At 29.9% G+C, this 16317-nt stretch overlaps 1 protein-coding gene across 1 annotated transcript in view; it reads left to right on the top strand.

The window, feature by feature from the left end:
* Positions 1-1808: 1808 nt before the first annotated feature.
* LOC111683301 (probable serine/threonine-protein kinase DDB_G0267686) overlaps positions 1809-16317 on the top strand; it is a 32415-nt gene continuing 17906 nt past the window's right edge. Inside the window, exons 1-4 of the mRNA XM_023445355.2 lie at positions 1809-2661; positions 11290-11847; positions 12195-12299; positions 12457-12560. Of these exons, the coding sequence (XP_023301123.2) occupies positions 1905-2661; positions 11290-11847; positions 12195-12299; positions 12457-12560 (1524 nt within the window). The 5' untranslated portion in view covers positions 1809-1904. The remainder of the gene's footprint in view (positions 2662-11289; positions 11848-12194; positions 12300-12456; positions 12561-16317) is intronic.

The raw sequence follows: 16317 nt of genomic DNA, 5'->3' as shown, positions 1-16317 counted from the left end.
TTATGAAGAATTTTTCTACACGGAAAGAATCTTCGTAGGACGACTTTTGGTATAGGAAGAAAATCTTGCTTAGGGAGGCTTTTTTCTATAGGAAAAGAGTCTACTCTAGAATGAATCATGCTTCTTCTATATTAAAAGAAACTTCGTAACGATAAAAAGTTTTTATAATTAAAGATTGTCGTTTTTAAAAATACTTTTTATAGTGGCAGATTTTCTTCGAAAGAGAATCTGAAATAATTCATTCCTTTAAGATTCTGTTTTAAAAAACACAATAATACATACACTATATATTTCGTATATATAATGTACAACTGTTTGTACATTAAATGTAATTTGAAACTAACAATTTTTGTTATTAAAAATAAATATTAAAATATACATAGAACTTGGATGATGATGATGATGACAATTACTACAACTAATTTGTGGTCATAATAATAGTTAATAATGTTACTAGAACTACTACTTATTTATACTCTTTGTGTATTATTATATATTAATTTTCATAACATTATTTATAACAGTGGTACGAAAAAAATTTTTGAAAAGTATTATTTGAATGCATTAAATGTCGGAAAACTGTATTAGGTATTTGTCCCCAGAAGGACTTTTAATCAATAAATAGCTCCGAAAATTTCCGTAGTTCAGATGAGCATCATCGGTATTAACAAAAGTAGCGAATTGTTCCTTGGATTGGAGAGGCAGAGAGATTCTTACTTAATCCAATAAGAAATATAAATTTCCAACCAGATACGTTCTACTTAGAAAAACAAATAAACAAACAAAAAAACTTATATAAATGAGAATAATTTTAAGTCAAGGATATTTACGCCAAAATACACACATACACAAAATATAGCAACATTTATACACATACACACATGTATACAGATTCCATTTACTCTCGAAAACAAAAAGCGTCTGTGCTCAACTAACAAGAAAATTAATATTTTATTGTTTTCACACACAAACTGCAAAAAAAAAACTGTAAAAAAAATATTATAAAAAATATAAAAATATGTTAATAAAATCAAATAAAATAATTGCAAAACACAAACATGGCATGGCATACTAATAAAAAGGATACCCATACATATACACACACATATATTGAAACAAAAGCCAGTCGCTAAAAAAGGAAAATAAAGTTGTCAAATGCTGTGTATTAAGAAAAAAAATTCAAATGAAACTGAGAAAATTTGATAACGGAAATAATAGAAAACAATGAATGCATTACCAAAACCCAGGGACTACACAACAGGAATGGAGGGGATAAAGACAATATGAGTTTTTTTCACTTTGCGTTCATCATGCCACACAATTGTGTATAAGAATTATCACGTGCCACACAAACACTCATACGCTATCGTTAAACAGCCATAGTTGGAGATGGGCACCAACAACAAAAAAACCCTGGGCAGGAGAAATAGACCAACCACCGCCAAGCAACCCTTATTACCAGGATATAAGTTTAAGTATGAGTGTGTGTGTGTGTGAGTACCAGTGGATGAGAAGATTTCGCAACAACGACAAATGCGCAGCCTTCTAATGCAATACACGACGCATCAAATGGCAGCAAATAAAAATGAAAATTAAATGAACAAAAAAAAGGAAATAAATATACAGACACAGAAAGGAAGCAAAGGAAAAACTCAGCCAGGATAATCAATGCACAAGTTCAGTTCGATATTTGAACGTGACGCGTGTACATGTAACGCAAGGACGTAATAAAAGTTAACGTAATATTGAAACATTAAAAAATAAACGGAAATACAAAATTAAGACAAATTTTTAATTTGAAAACAAATAAAATAAAACAAAAATTGTAAATTGTGATTATTTTTCGTTTTGTGTAAAATTTAAAGAAAATTTTAATTTCTTCAAAAAAAATTCATGTTAACATTATGTTATTGAGTCGTAATACATCGGTAACTTCCCATGAAGATTCCGCAAATGCTTTTGCCGCTACAACTAATAACACACTCAACAATAACGATTCCACACACGATCATATCATGTCTTATGATCACACCCACAATCACCATAATCATCACCTTCATCAATTCGCCATAACGGGTCGCCTCGGTGAACGTGTAGAATTGTGTTGTCATCATTGTGGCAATTTTGTGCAAATAGTGAATACAAAAAATTTTACCAAAGATGAAATCTTGCGAAGAGAACACAATTTTAAATGTGATAAATGTAAAAAATCTAAAAAGAATCGTTCGAAAAAAATAAACAATAGTAATCGTATAAATATTAATAGTGATGGCGAACAAAGTGATAATAATAACGATGATGAAATTGTAGATGATGTGGATAATGATGATGACAATAATGATGATGATGTTGTTAATGATCGTCCATTGGATAATGTTGATCGTGCTCATGACGATCTTGATGATGACGATGAAGATGCCGATATTGGCATTGATGATGATATGGACGATGATATTGATAATGATGATGTGGATTTAGTGCGTGATGATGATGACGATGATATGGATAATGATAGTGCTTCTTCACGTCTGCCCAAAGTTGATGGTGTTACGTCTGCCTCTGCGACTACACTGCTAAAGGATAACAATACTAAACCCATTTTAAAATTTAGTGTTTCTGCGATATTGGGTGATACCCGGGAGGGTGTTAGAGTTCGTAATGGTAAGATAGTTTTTCCTATATATATATTTTCTTCATTCCGTCGGCATTCAGTGAGTTTTAATTGAGACATTTGGATGTATAATACATGTCTATAAGAAGACCTATTTCTCGTATAGTATAAAGATGTACAAAAGTGAAATTAAATCAAATCTAAACCCAAATCTATACCCAACAATGCAACAATATGTTTCTTATATCGGTTTCGTGACAGAATTACTAAAAAATGTATATCCAAATAATAAATAACACGACTCCCTCCCATAAAGTGTAAGAACTTGAACCGATCTTTCGATAAACGATTTTCGAAATTGTGGTGCTGCATACCAAAGCTATTGTTGAGTTTTTTGTTATGTTTAATATGTCAAATTATAGAACGCTTAAAATCTTACTGCCTTATTCATAATCATTTATCAAAGGGTTATAGATAAAATTTTGTATGAAAATTTGTTTTATAAAACTTTGATAAAAGTTTTTGAATAAGACCCTTACAATTTAGTTGATTGAAAGATTTTTCTAAATAAAAAGTTTCTATTCACAATATTTAATTATTGAATTCGAAGTTATTACGACTTTAAGACCTCACAGTGGTTTAACAACCTTTACTTTTGGAAATAATTAGTTATCTCAGGAACTATTGTAGATATTCTAACGATATATCATATTGGAGTGAACGTTTTTTTCGAGTTGATTGACAGTTGTAGCTGATCATGACTGTAATGAAAGTCAGTTGGTAGACCCTCAACTCGGGTATTACATATTCTTTAGAAATCTCCAAAAAAAAAGATTTATGATCTGAATGAGCTGTAATGTAAAATAATACTAATGCTGGTGATGATAAATAAAAAATTATGTTTGGTTTATCTCTTTTGCTTTAAGTGATATTTTGGATTAAATTTATTTTTATTTTCATAATTTTCTCACATTTTTTTAAGTTATTTTCCCAAAAAGTTCAAAAATTTATATGAAAAATAATAAATAAATTATTTTAACAAAAAGAAATTTTAAATATGTTCTAAACGTGAATATTCAAATCTTTAAGCTCAAAAATGAAAAATAGTGAACGGATTTATTAAATGCACAATTAGTTTGTTCACGTTTGTCAGTCTAAATAGCCGCTAAAACTTATAAGGCTTGTGCAAATCAATTTCCATACAATTCAATTGCGAAAATGGAATCATGCACAGGCTACACAGTTTACGAGGGTTTTGAACGTTTAAATGAAAACCCTTACGATGGGTTTTTATTTAAACGCTTAAGATTCCCATTTTTTCAAGAGGGCAATTACAATATTTATAAAGATTTTGAAAACAGTATCAAACGAAATCAAAAATAATAAATAAATTATTTTACTAAAAATTTTATAAAATATGTTTAAAACGTACTCCATATGTTCAAAATAGTGAACAGATTTCTTTAATGCACAATTAGTTTGTTCACTTTTGCCAGTCTAAATACTGGCTCAAACTTATAAGGCTTGTGCAAATTAATTTCCATACAATTCAATTGGGAGAATGAAAACATGCATAGGTTGCACAGTTTACGTTGGATTTTACGTTTAAATGAAAATCCTTAGAAAGAGTTTTTATTTAAACGCTTAGGATTCCCGTTTATGCAAGTGGACAAATTTATTCGACTTGTTTCATGAAACCCTTGTTCAATTCTGTTCAATTGCAATATTTATAAACACTATGAAAACAGTATCAAACGAAATCAACAAATAATAAATAAATTATTTTACTAAAAATTTTACAAAATATGCTTAAAACTTGAATACTCAAGTCCATAAATTTAAAAGTGAACAGTAATGCACAGATTTATTAAATGCGCAATAAGTTTGCTCAAGTTTGCCAGTCTAAACAGTTGCTCAAACTTATACGGCTTGTGCAAATCAATTTAAGTTTACGAGAATTTTGAACGTTTAAATCAAACCCCTTTCTATATTATGATTTTTAAACTTTTTCTCAAATAAAGTTCTAATAACTGATCCATTATATTATAAATCCATTTAAGTTTAATCCCTAATTCATTAGGTTTTCAATTATATTAAATATTTCCCGAAAAAACTATTGACTTCATCACCAAAAAGATTCCAAACCTATACTTCTCTGTAAGTAAATTTCGCTTATTATTCCTTTCCCTGACATATAAAATTTTCTTTGGTGAGTCTAATTTTATTCCATTGAGTCTGTTTCTGAAGCTTTTTATCTGTATTTCACTTACTTTTCTATTCTTCGGTAGTTATTCTTTTACTGGGACATTTATATTTCCATAGAACGAGTGTAGTACCATTGTAAACATCTTAGAAGTACTTTACAAAAATATTCTTCAGAATGTGTTCTAGAAGTAATGGCGTCATAAGAATAAAAAGTGTATCGGTTGGCACTCGTTCAAGAACACGTTATTTGAAAACTAATGCTAACATTTTTGCAAAAATCATACTTGTACATTTTCGAACATACCTTAAACAGTTAACATCTGGGAAAGTAATAAGTTAAAAGCATTTTGAAATCGGTCTATTGACCTGATATCGCCCTTATTGTCATCTGCCTATCGGTAAATATGTTAACCTCTATAGTACCACATATAGCCTGGAAGTTAACATCTGGGAAAGTAATAAGTTAAAAGTATTTTGAAATCGGTCTATTGACCTGATATCGCCCTTATCTGCCTATCGGTAAATATGTTAACCTCTATAGTACCACATATAGCCTGGAAGGTTTTTAGTATATGTCAGTTTTTGGTTCTTCGGCCCCGTTTTTCACGTTCCTGAAATATTCGGTGTATAGACTTCAAATGTGTCTATTGGTCAGTTCGCCCAAAGTTAAGTGCCGTTCTGCTGTCAGTGGTTGTCGATAAACATGTTAAATCCTGTTGGCATCATATTTATCTAATCCAATTTACGCAATCTCTTATTGCTCGTTACTTCAATTTAGTACCTGCAGACCGTTTTTTCACCCAGTTTTAATATTCTATGTAGCAATGAATTTCTATGGGTATTTGCTCTAATTTTTTGCTTGATAATGATAATTATATCTGTGATCAGTGTTTCAAAGCTTCTGAAATATTCCTTTGGTCGTTTCGCCAAAAGTTAAGAGCCGTTCCGTTGTACATAAGTGATGTATATGTTATTTACTCCATATTTATTCAAATCCAATTTACGCATTCCTTTTTTGTTCGTACTTCTGTCTGAATGATTGTTTTGAGTTCAGGTTGTCGATAGTATATGTCTGTTACTGGTTTTTCATTATAGTACCGCAGGCCAGTTTTGCAACCCAGTTCTGGTGCTTTCTATGAGGCAACGAACTTTTACGGATATTTTCTTTGATGTTCCGCTTGATAATGATAGTTATATCTGGGATTAGTGTTTAAAAGTTTTCGATTATTTTAATCCAACATACTCATTCCTTCTTTGCTCGGACTTCAGTCTGGAAGATAATGTTAAGTTAAAGGAGTTGGTAGTGTAATTTTGTTTCTGATTCACCCAGTTCTGGAGCATTGTAAAGAACATATAGCAATTGGCTAAAAGTCGGAAGGACATATTGTTTGGGTAGGACTCAATAGATCTTAAACAAACCTTGCAAGCAGATCTATTCGGAATCCTTTTGGCACTAACATACAGAGAAATGGAGGAAACTTAATACAAATATTTTTAATTCATAAGAATTTTATTAAATAATGTTTCATATTATGTACGAAATTTTCATAAATATTACGAAAAAAGTATTACGAAATTTGTTTTTTACTAATTTTTTTTTTTAAATTTTCTAAAAATTTATAAAGAATATAAATATGAAATCCAAAAATGAACCATACACGATTATTTCCTACTTAAATAATAACAATAACTGCAGCTAAAATAGCAAGAATAATTATGAAAATTTTATTAACCGTTAAATGAGGTCAAATTATGGCGCAACGGCTTAAAGAGCTAAAATAAATATTGAAATTATTTCTTTTATTTAAAGCAAAAAAATGCCAATCAAAAGAGGATTTCGCCCCATTAAGGTTTTATTAAAATTCTCTATACAATAAAAAAAGACAATCACAACAAAAAGCAAAATATAAAATGATAATTGTAACAATAACTTCAGTTTATGCCTCAAACCAACAATGTACTTTGTATCTTCTTTTTTAAGCGCACTTTAGTTATGGTAGCAGGATCAGCCCATGATTTAGTTCATTTCCATTGTCCTTGCTGCTATATTTGCAGTGTATTAATTCCTTTGTTGTTTTAATGTTTTTTTTATTGAGGATTTAAGCCTTCAGGGCTGGAAGGCTGTAAAAACACAACACAGTTTTTAATCATGTTTAAATTATTGCATGCGGTATGTTTTTTAAATTTTCTAAAGATTTTATAAATCCTTTTCATAAAAAAGAGAAAAAACTGAAAATCAAAACACATAATGTTAAAAGTATACAACAGAATAAAATTAACCAAAGTAAATGAGAATAACTAGTTTTTTTTTGTGTTGAGGGTTAATTTACTAGCAACTTGATCAAAAGTAAGAGAAAAACATAATACATGATCACAACATTTATAAGGCTATGAAAAGGACGAATGAGTGTATGTATGTGTCTTTTCGTTATGATCTCAAAAATGTTTGCCTCAAGTAGACGAGGAGGCACGCACACACAAAAGAAGGCGTTACAAATTATCTATCAGTCATTGTAATCATTTTTCGTCCTTAATATTGTTTTTACTATTTGTGTTACCGTTTCCTTTTTTCAGATTTTTTTTACAGGAAGTTTTTTTATTTTTATTCAATTGTTATTCGTTTGGTAGGTTGGTTTGTGCTATTAGATTAATTGTTATTTTGTTGTTGTTGTGTGTATATTTAATAATCCTATTTTTGGGTAATTTTATGGCTAATTTTTTTAGCAAATTTAGTTTTTTTTTTTGCTTATTTTTACTGCAATTTTTTATTAGTTTTGCTGTGTAAGGCCACGTGCTAGTTTTTCGTTGTGTATTTTTTTATGGTTAAAATATTTAAGGTGTAACCAAAATCATATAAATCACACATCCGTTTATTGTTTTATAATAAGCAGCCTATTCAATCATTATTTAATAGATGAAAAATACGAGTAATAAAATGTAAAAAATAGTAAATTTTGCTCCATACCCTTTGGAAAAATATACACAGAAAAAATATTTCATAATTAGAATGAATTTTGTTATAAATAATATGAATCGATCATGAACTTTTTTCCCCACATTACAGTTTGATGATTAAAGTGATATTTCTCGTCCTGAAAGAAATAATTTTGATATTTATTTTGAGCATAAAATACACATAATTCATAACTGGAATGAATTTTGTCAAACATAGTATGAATCGATCATACAGTTTGGCGTTCAAGGTAAACTTCTTCGAAGTAGCATTCTTTGCTATTTTGTAAGGAATGTTAAAAAAAACTGTGATATATCTAGACCTCAAGGTTTCCTTCTTTTTTTATTAATTTCTAGTAATATTTGGTAAATAGAATAGAACCCCCAAATCGAGAGAAGAGGATTCTGGCTAAAGAACTAAAAATTCAGAGGGCACTACTATGTTAATAGCACAATGAGAAATTATATATCTCAAACAATTTATCGCAAATCTTTGTGATCGTTTGTGAAAAGCTCTTATCATTCATGATTAAAGAGAACAGCAAATTCTTGCACTTCATACCTGACAGATAGAAGTTGAGACTGAAATCTTGGCATTTCTATCATTGTCTTATTTTCACACAATTGATTGTGATCATTGTGATCGCCAATCATTGTGATCGATTGTGGATAGCTCTTACTAGAATCTAGATGATCATATTCCCATGATATTCTGATTCGTTTTAAGTGGTTTATAACTCCTTTTAATTTAGGTTAAAATATCTTTGCGTTCGATTGTGCTCTATTATCGATCGATCTTTTGCCTGGAATCTATATGATCATGTTCCCATGATATTCAGATTCAATTTTAGTTGTTTATATCTTTTTTATAGACACAACTCTGTATAATTTAGGTTAAAATAGTTATAGATACCTGACAGATCGATCTTTTGACTGGAATTTTAAAGATCGTTTTCCGATGATATTCTGATTCGATTTAATTTGTTTATATCTTATTTTATAGACAAAATTCGACAAAACAAAAGTGGTAAATTTTACACAATTCAATGACTTATCTTGTGATAATAAAATGACTTTGTATATATATAAGAACCATACGGAGTCACCATGAGGATTAGTGCTTTGCATTTTTAGAATTTCTTAATTCAAAATTGATCAAGTTTGCATAGACATGAGCCAAATTTTATTTAACACAATTATGCATTGAATTCTCTTTTCGGATCATATAAATTCGAATCTGGACTATATAATATATAAGAATAGTTCCAAAATAAATATGGGGACTTTTCCCGATAAAAAATTTTAAATCTAATAACAATTTATCAAAAATTTTGTACAAAAAATTTCTGGTAAAAAGTATTGATTATTTAAAATTGCAATTTTTGTTTAAATAAAATTAAATTTATTTAAATTATGAAATTGTAAAATGTTTCTATTGGCTCCTCACAAAATTGGGCGCCTCCCAATTGTAGATGCTTCAAACAACTATAAAATCATTATAACTAAAGAGGCGTTAATATGTTAATTGTTTCTGTCTAATCGAATTAAAATCACAACAAAAACACTTGGCAAAATGAACACAAAAATTTCAAAACGTTAAAAACTGTAGACTTCGAAAGAAAATTTTCGAAACAAAGCCATAGGTAATTTAACATACATACATCCTTATATAATATAAACATCCTTATATCCTTATATTATTCTACACAAATTAATTTCATACGTCTGCATATGAGTGGAAAAATGTGGTTTTTGTTTGAATGCGTATCAAGTATTAACAAGGATATATTGTTAGTGTGCATGTGTGTGTGAAATTATTTTGAAAAACTTTTCCTTTTCGTTTGTTTGTAATTAGAAAATCAAGTTAAGATAGCATAGAAAGACAAAGAATGGGAATAAAATACGTTAAATTAAACTAACGTAAAAATGTATGTAAGGATATGTACATACATACATACATACATACATACATACATACATACATACATACATACATACATACATACATACATACATACATACATACATACATACATCCTTAAATATCTTTCTAAGTATGTATGTTTAATTAATTAAACGTGTTTTAGTATGTGTTAGTTTTAAAAAGTTTTTGTTGGTATTTTTAAACAAAAGTTTTTTGTTTTATTTTGCTTAAATAAACATAAGGTGCTTATATCCGCCGGAAGCTAAACTTCTAACATCAAAGCATTGAAATAATTAAAATTATAGTCTAACGAAAAACGTGCGTGTATTTGTGTATGTTGGTAGGAGAGTGGGATTAAATAAATATGTGTTAATGTTGGTTTTTTAAAATTTCCCATTTATGCTGTCAGGTTTTATTGTTTGAAATGTTTTGAAAATTTTCATAATTATGCATATGATTGTGAATCTTTGACACTTCAAAGTGTTGAATATTCCACTTCGGTGTGTGTCTGTGTTCACTTACTCATTCATTCAAAAGAAAATGTAAATGAGAAATTCAAAATTAAGGAAAATGTCTGTTGTTGAAGAAATTGCAAGAAATTAGAAGATTAGGATGGTTTAGCAAAATGTTTTTTTAAATTGCGTACTAAGTAACTAACTAACTAACTACATAACAAACTAACTAGTAAAGTTAGCTAAGGTTGATAAGAGGATGTATACTAAATGAAATCCGAAGACATATCGAGCCTTTTGTGCGCTTCTTCCCAGCAAAAAAATAACTTCCAAAAAAGCGAAAAAGAAGTTGAAATTATTCCATGGAAGTACTGAAAAAGGCCTGAAGAAGTGATGATTTTAACACAGGCTTGTAATAGGAGGGATGTCCTTTTATATTTAATTCCAAATTCACTATTTTTGGAGTCATTCTCAAGAAGTAATTTTTATGCTATTTTTGCAAGTTATTTTGAAGCGAGAACTAATATGACTTAAAAAATATTAACTTTCATAAAATAGAAGCCCAAAATAAAATTTTTTATTTCACAAAAAAGGTAAGAACAACAAAATATATTCAGAATAGAAAAATTAGAATATTTTCGGTTCTTCGGATGTCATTAAACATCACTTTCACAGAAGTTTAAACAATTCACTAGTTGCTACTTTTGAAGTAGTGATAAATGTTATTCTTTTGGAAGTTCTTCGCTTTAGTTTTGCTGGATTTTCTTAAAAAAATGTTCACTGAATCCTGTGTGTCCACTCAGTAGGCGCGGATCCAAGGGGTGGGATCACTTATCACCTATCATCATAAAACTCGCTACATAAATTAAGCTCACCACTGTATTCAGATAACATCCGATATATTTCAAATATTTCGAGGAATCGTGGTACTATTATGTATATTTCACACAAATCATACAATAAATGATGTCTAGCGCTATCAACAAACACCTTATCTATCTATAGTTGGAGTAGGGTAACATATAATATTTCATAACCGACTATACTAACTTAGTTATTATGGCATCTATTAACATTTTTGCTTAAACACCTTTACATATTAATAATTATGACTACTATTGTTATTGTTTATTTTTTTGTTATAGAATTTATGCAACCACAACATATCTGGCCTTATTTACAACAAAACTTCATACACCATCCACACTTTCCGCATCCAGCATTTCTAACGCAACATCATCACAATGGCAATAGTTGTCAACCGCAAACCACATCATCGTCGTCACCTGGCAGTACGATTAGTGATAGCGACAATCACTCTACCTGCACCACAAATAGCATCAGCACAAATACAAGTTGTAATAATAATGGCAACAACCATTCCAACGGCAACAACAACAATATACATGTAAATAATAACACTGATAAGGATAACAATGAAGAGGATAACAACAATCGAAGACATACAATGCCAACGGGTCAAGAAAAAGCAACAATGCCTTTACAACATCCTGGCAGTGGTGGTGGTGGTGGAGTTGGAGGTGGTGGAGGAGCTCATCTAACACACGCACAACAACCACAACATCCGCAAGCTGTTATTGCAAAACCCCTGCCCAGTCGACCAACACCATTCCTGCCTCACAGTCTCCAACATCCACATTTGCATTCATTGTTAGCACATTGTAGAAATCCCTACATGAGTGGTAAGTACATATCCGTCTATCTGTCTGTCCATCAGTCCATTGAACACAAATAGAAATTACTCCAGCACTCATAGCAAATAAATATTTTATTAGTGTTTTCCAACTAAATTTTAGTTAAAAGGGAAATGTTCAGCAGGCTTGTATTAATTGTTGTCAACACCAATTAAAACACAAACTCACTGCAATATTGCAATGCAGTTGTGTGGTTGCAACATTTAAATGCAACTGCAATTATGTGTAAAATGCATTTACAATAGTATTATTCCACACATTAACTCTCATAAACTCTTTACTATTGCAACTAAATTTGTAAATTTTCCCACGTTTTATTTGTATTCTTTGAACAGTTGGTGCACAAGTGTTTCCCCTGCCTCCCGGCCAAGGCTTCCCTTGGGCACATTCAACACGTGGTAAACCACGTAGGGGTATGATGCGTCGTGCGGTGTTTTCTGGTAAGTGCGAAAAGTATTTTTCTTAATTTACGTTGTGGTTTAGGTTTTAATTTACGAGTATTTAGTCGTATTGCATGATTGCAGTCTTCATGGTTTTTAAAAGAGTTTGTTTGGTAGGAGAAACAATTGATTTATCTCTTGATTATTGTGTTTATAGACTCCCAGCGTAAGGGTTTGGAGAAACGTTTTCAACAGCAAAAGTATATTAGCAAACCGGATCGCAAAAAGCTGGCAGAACGTTTGGGTCTTAAAGATTCTCAGGTAAGTTTAGAAAGAATTATCTTAAATTTTTTAAAATAAGTTTTTAATATGAAAAGTAATTCGATTTTAAGTTGAGTAGCCCAGTTTTCGTTCATTTATCCTTATAAATTCAAACTTTAATATACATTTAATATAATCATTATCTGATCGACATCAGTTTCTTTAAATAGACTAGAATACAGCCTTGATTGTGGAGTGGCCTATACAGCAGGCTTTCGAAAGGACAAAACTATATGCGAGATTACAGGCAAAATTAAGGACGCGAGGAAACAGACTAGTCTATAAACTACAGAATAGAATAATGACATAACTATAGACTAGACAACAGACCAGACTATAGGCAATACTATAGACTAGACTACAGACTAGACTATAGACTAGACTATAGACTAGACTATAGACTAGACTATAGACTAGACTATAGACTAGACTATAGACTAGACTATAGACTAGACTATAGACTATAGACTAGACTATAGACTAGACTATAGACTAGACTATAGACTAGACTATAGACTAGACTATAGACTAGACTATAGACTAGACTATAGACTAGACTATAGGCTAGACTATAGGCTAGACTATAGACTAGACTATAGACTAGACTATAGACTAGACTATAGACTAGACTATAGACTAGACTATAGACTAGACTATAGACTAGACTATAGACTAGACTATAGACTAGACTATAGACTAGACTATAGACTCGACTATAGACTAGACTATAGACTAGACTATAGACTAGACTATAGACTAGACTATAGACTAGACTATAGACTAGACTATAGACTAGACTATAGACTAGACTATAGACTAGACTATAGACTAGACTATAGACTAGACTATAGACTAGACTATAGACTAGACTATAGACTAGACTATAGAATAGACTATAGACTAGACTATAGACTCCACTATAGACTAGACTATAAACTAGACTATAGACTAGACTATAGACTAGACTATAGACTAGACTATAGACTAGACTATAAACTAGACTATAGACTAGACTAAAGACTAGACTATAGACTAGACTAGACTATTGACTAGGCTATAGACTAGACTATAGACTAGACTATAGACTAGACTATAGACTAGACTATAGACTAGACTATAGACTAGACTATAGACTAGACTATAGACTAGACTATAGACTAGACTATAGACTAGACTATAGACTAGACTATAGACTAGACTATAGACTAGACTATAGACTAGACTATAGACTAGACTATAGACTAAAATATAGACTAGACTATAGACTAGACTATAGATTAGACTATAAACTAGACTATAGAGTAGACTAGACTATAGAGTAGACTAGACTATAGAGTAGACTAGACCATAGAATAGAATGGACTATAGAGTAGACTATACTATAGAGTAGACTGTAGACTAGACTATAAACTAGACTATAGACTAGACTATAGACTAGACGATAGACTAGACTATAGACTGGACTATAGATTAGACTTTAATTTAAACTATAGGCTACACTATAGACTAGATTATAGATTACACTATAGACTAGATTATAGACTAGACTATTGACTAGCCTATAGACTAGACTATAGACAAGACTATAGATAACTTTATTAGACGTTTATTAATACGGATCATAGTCTTTATTTGTATATTTCTTATTACTCCTCATAAAAGTTTATAACCCCAGTTTATCTCTGACCTTTTCTGACGAACTTACTAAACATATTAACCACTAGACTATAGACTAGACTATAGACTAGACTATAGACTAGACTATAGACTAGACTATAGACTAGACTATAGACTAGACTATAGACTAGACTATAGACTAGACTATAGACTAGACTATAGACTAGACTATAGACTAGACTATAGACTAGACTATAGACTAGACTATAGACTAGACTATAGACTAGACTATAGACTAGACTATAGACTAGACTATAGACTAGACTATAGACTAGACTATAGACTAGACTATAGACTAGACTATAGACTAGAATATAGACTAGACTATAGACTAGACTATAGATTAGACTATAAACTAGACTATAGAGTAGACTAGACTATAGAGTAGACTAGACTATAGAGTAGACTAGACCATAGAATAGACTGGACTATAGAGTAGACTAGACTATAGACTAGATTATAGATTACACTATAGACTAGATTATAGACTAGACTATTGACTAGCCTATAGACTAGACTATAGACAAGACTATAGATAACTTTATTAGACGTTTATTAATACGGATCACAGTCTTTATTTGTATATTTCTTATTACTCCTCATAAAAGTTTATAACCCCAGTTTATCTCTGACCTTTTCTGACGAACTTACTAAACATATTAACCAACTTTTAGTGATGCTGCCACTGACACAAGTTATAATAATAAATAAATAATTTTTCAACAAAATTTCAAATAAAAAAATAATTTATTTCAAATTGTTTTTTTATAAAGAAAAAACAAAAAATCCATATGAAAAATCAACTTTTTTTCAAAAGAAAACAAAAGAAAAAAAGCACACATATAAAAAAGAAAAAACTCCGCCCATTGTACTAAAATAATAAAATGAATGCTAGAAACAGAAAATAACAATGGAAACAAAATCTCCATTCAGCATAACCACTATTATCAGATTTAAATAAAAGAAAAACGAACTTTTTAGAACTAAAATGTACCGACGGTAACTACTTTAAAATTTTTACTCACTCATTAGTATCACAAACCAAACAAAAATCTTATGAGTTAAAAAATATAAAGAAACGAAAGCACTCATTATTATAAATCATACAAAAGCTTATAGTAACAAGGATACTCAACTTGAGATTATAAAAGGAAAAAAGAACAAAAAAATACCGAGTTTTTATACACATACCAACATACTTACAGAGATATTTGTTAAATAAAAAGGAAAATAAATAAAAAGGAATTTTAATGTTAACACCCCAGACATAAATGCGCAGTCTCTATAAAAGAAAATTTTTATTTCGTTATTATATAAATACAAAGTAAATTTTATATATTTATGTGAATCTATATGTAAAATATTGTTGTTTTTGTTTAAAAGTGTTTATTGTATGTGGTTTTGTTGTATTATGAAAAAGAAATAAATAAACTCTAAACAACAATGTAATTTGCATATTTTAAAATATTAGATTGTATTTATTTAAATAAATTGTATTTTAGAATTAAATATACAAATTATGCATTACCTGTATATGTATCTATAACACAGACATTGTATGTTAAACAGGATATGAGTTGAAAAGAATGTTTCCATTTATTAAACTTAAAGATAGATTAAGGACTTAAACAAACCTTTATTCTAAACCTGATTTGGACGGAAAATAGCAGATCAGGACTTATTTGCTCTGAAATTACCGTTAGTATCTATTGACTTTTTGCATATACTTTTTCCAAAAACAAAAAAACAGACCAAATTAGCCCTATATAAGGATCGTATACAATTAAAGACCGATTTATTACAGACTAGACTAAAGGCTTGATTATAGAATAATCTTTAAACTAGACTACACTTAAGACAAGACTACAGACTAAAATTAATCATAGACTAGACCATAAACTAAATTATAGAAAATACTATAAACCAGACTATAGAATAAAAATTAGACAAGACTATAATCTAAACTGAACTGTAGACTAGACTATAGACAAGACTATAGACTAGACTATAGACTAGACTATAGACTAGACTATAGACTAGACTACAGACTAGACTATAGACTAGACTATAGACTAGACTA

This window comes from Lucilia cuprina, chromosome 5, assembly GCF_022045245.1.
Source record: "Lucilia cuprina isolate Lc7/37 chromosome 5, ASM2204524v1, whole genome shotgun sequence".
In the NCBI taxonomy this organism is placed as follows: Eukaryota; Metazoa; Arthropoda; class Insecta; order Diptera; family Calliphoridae; genus Lucilia; species Lucilia cuprina.
The sequence above is the reverse complement of the archived record's forward strand: the minus strand, read 5'-3'. Positions and strand labels throughout refer to the sequence as shown.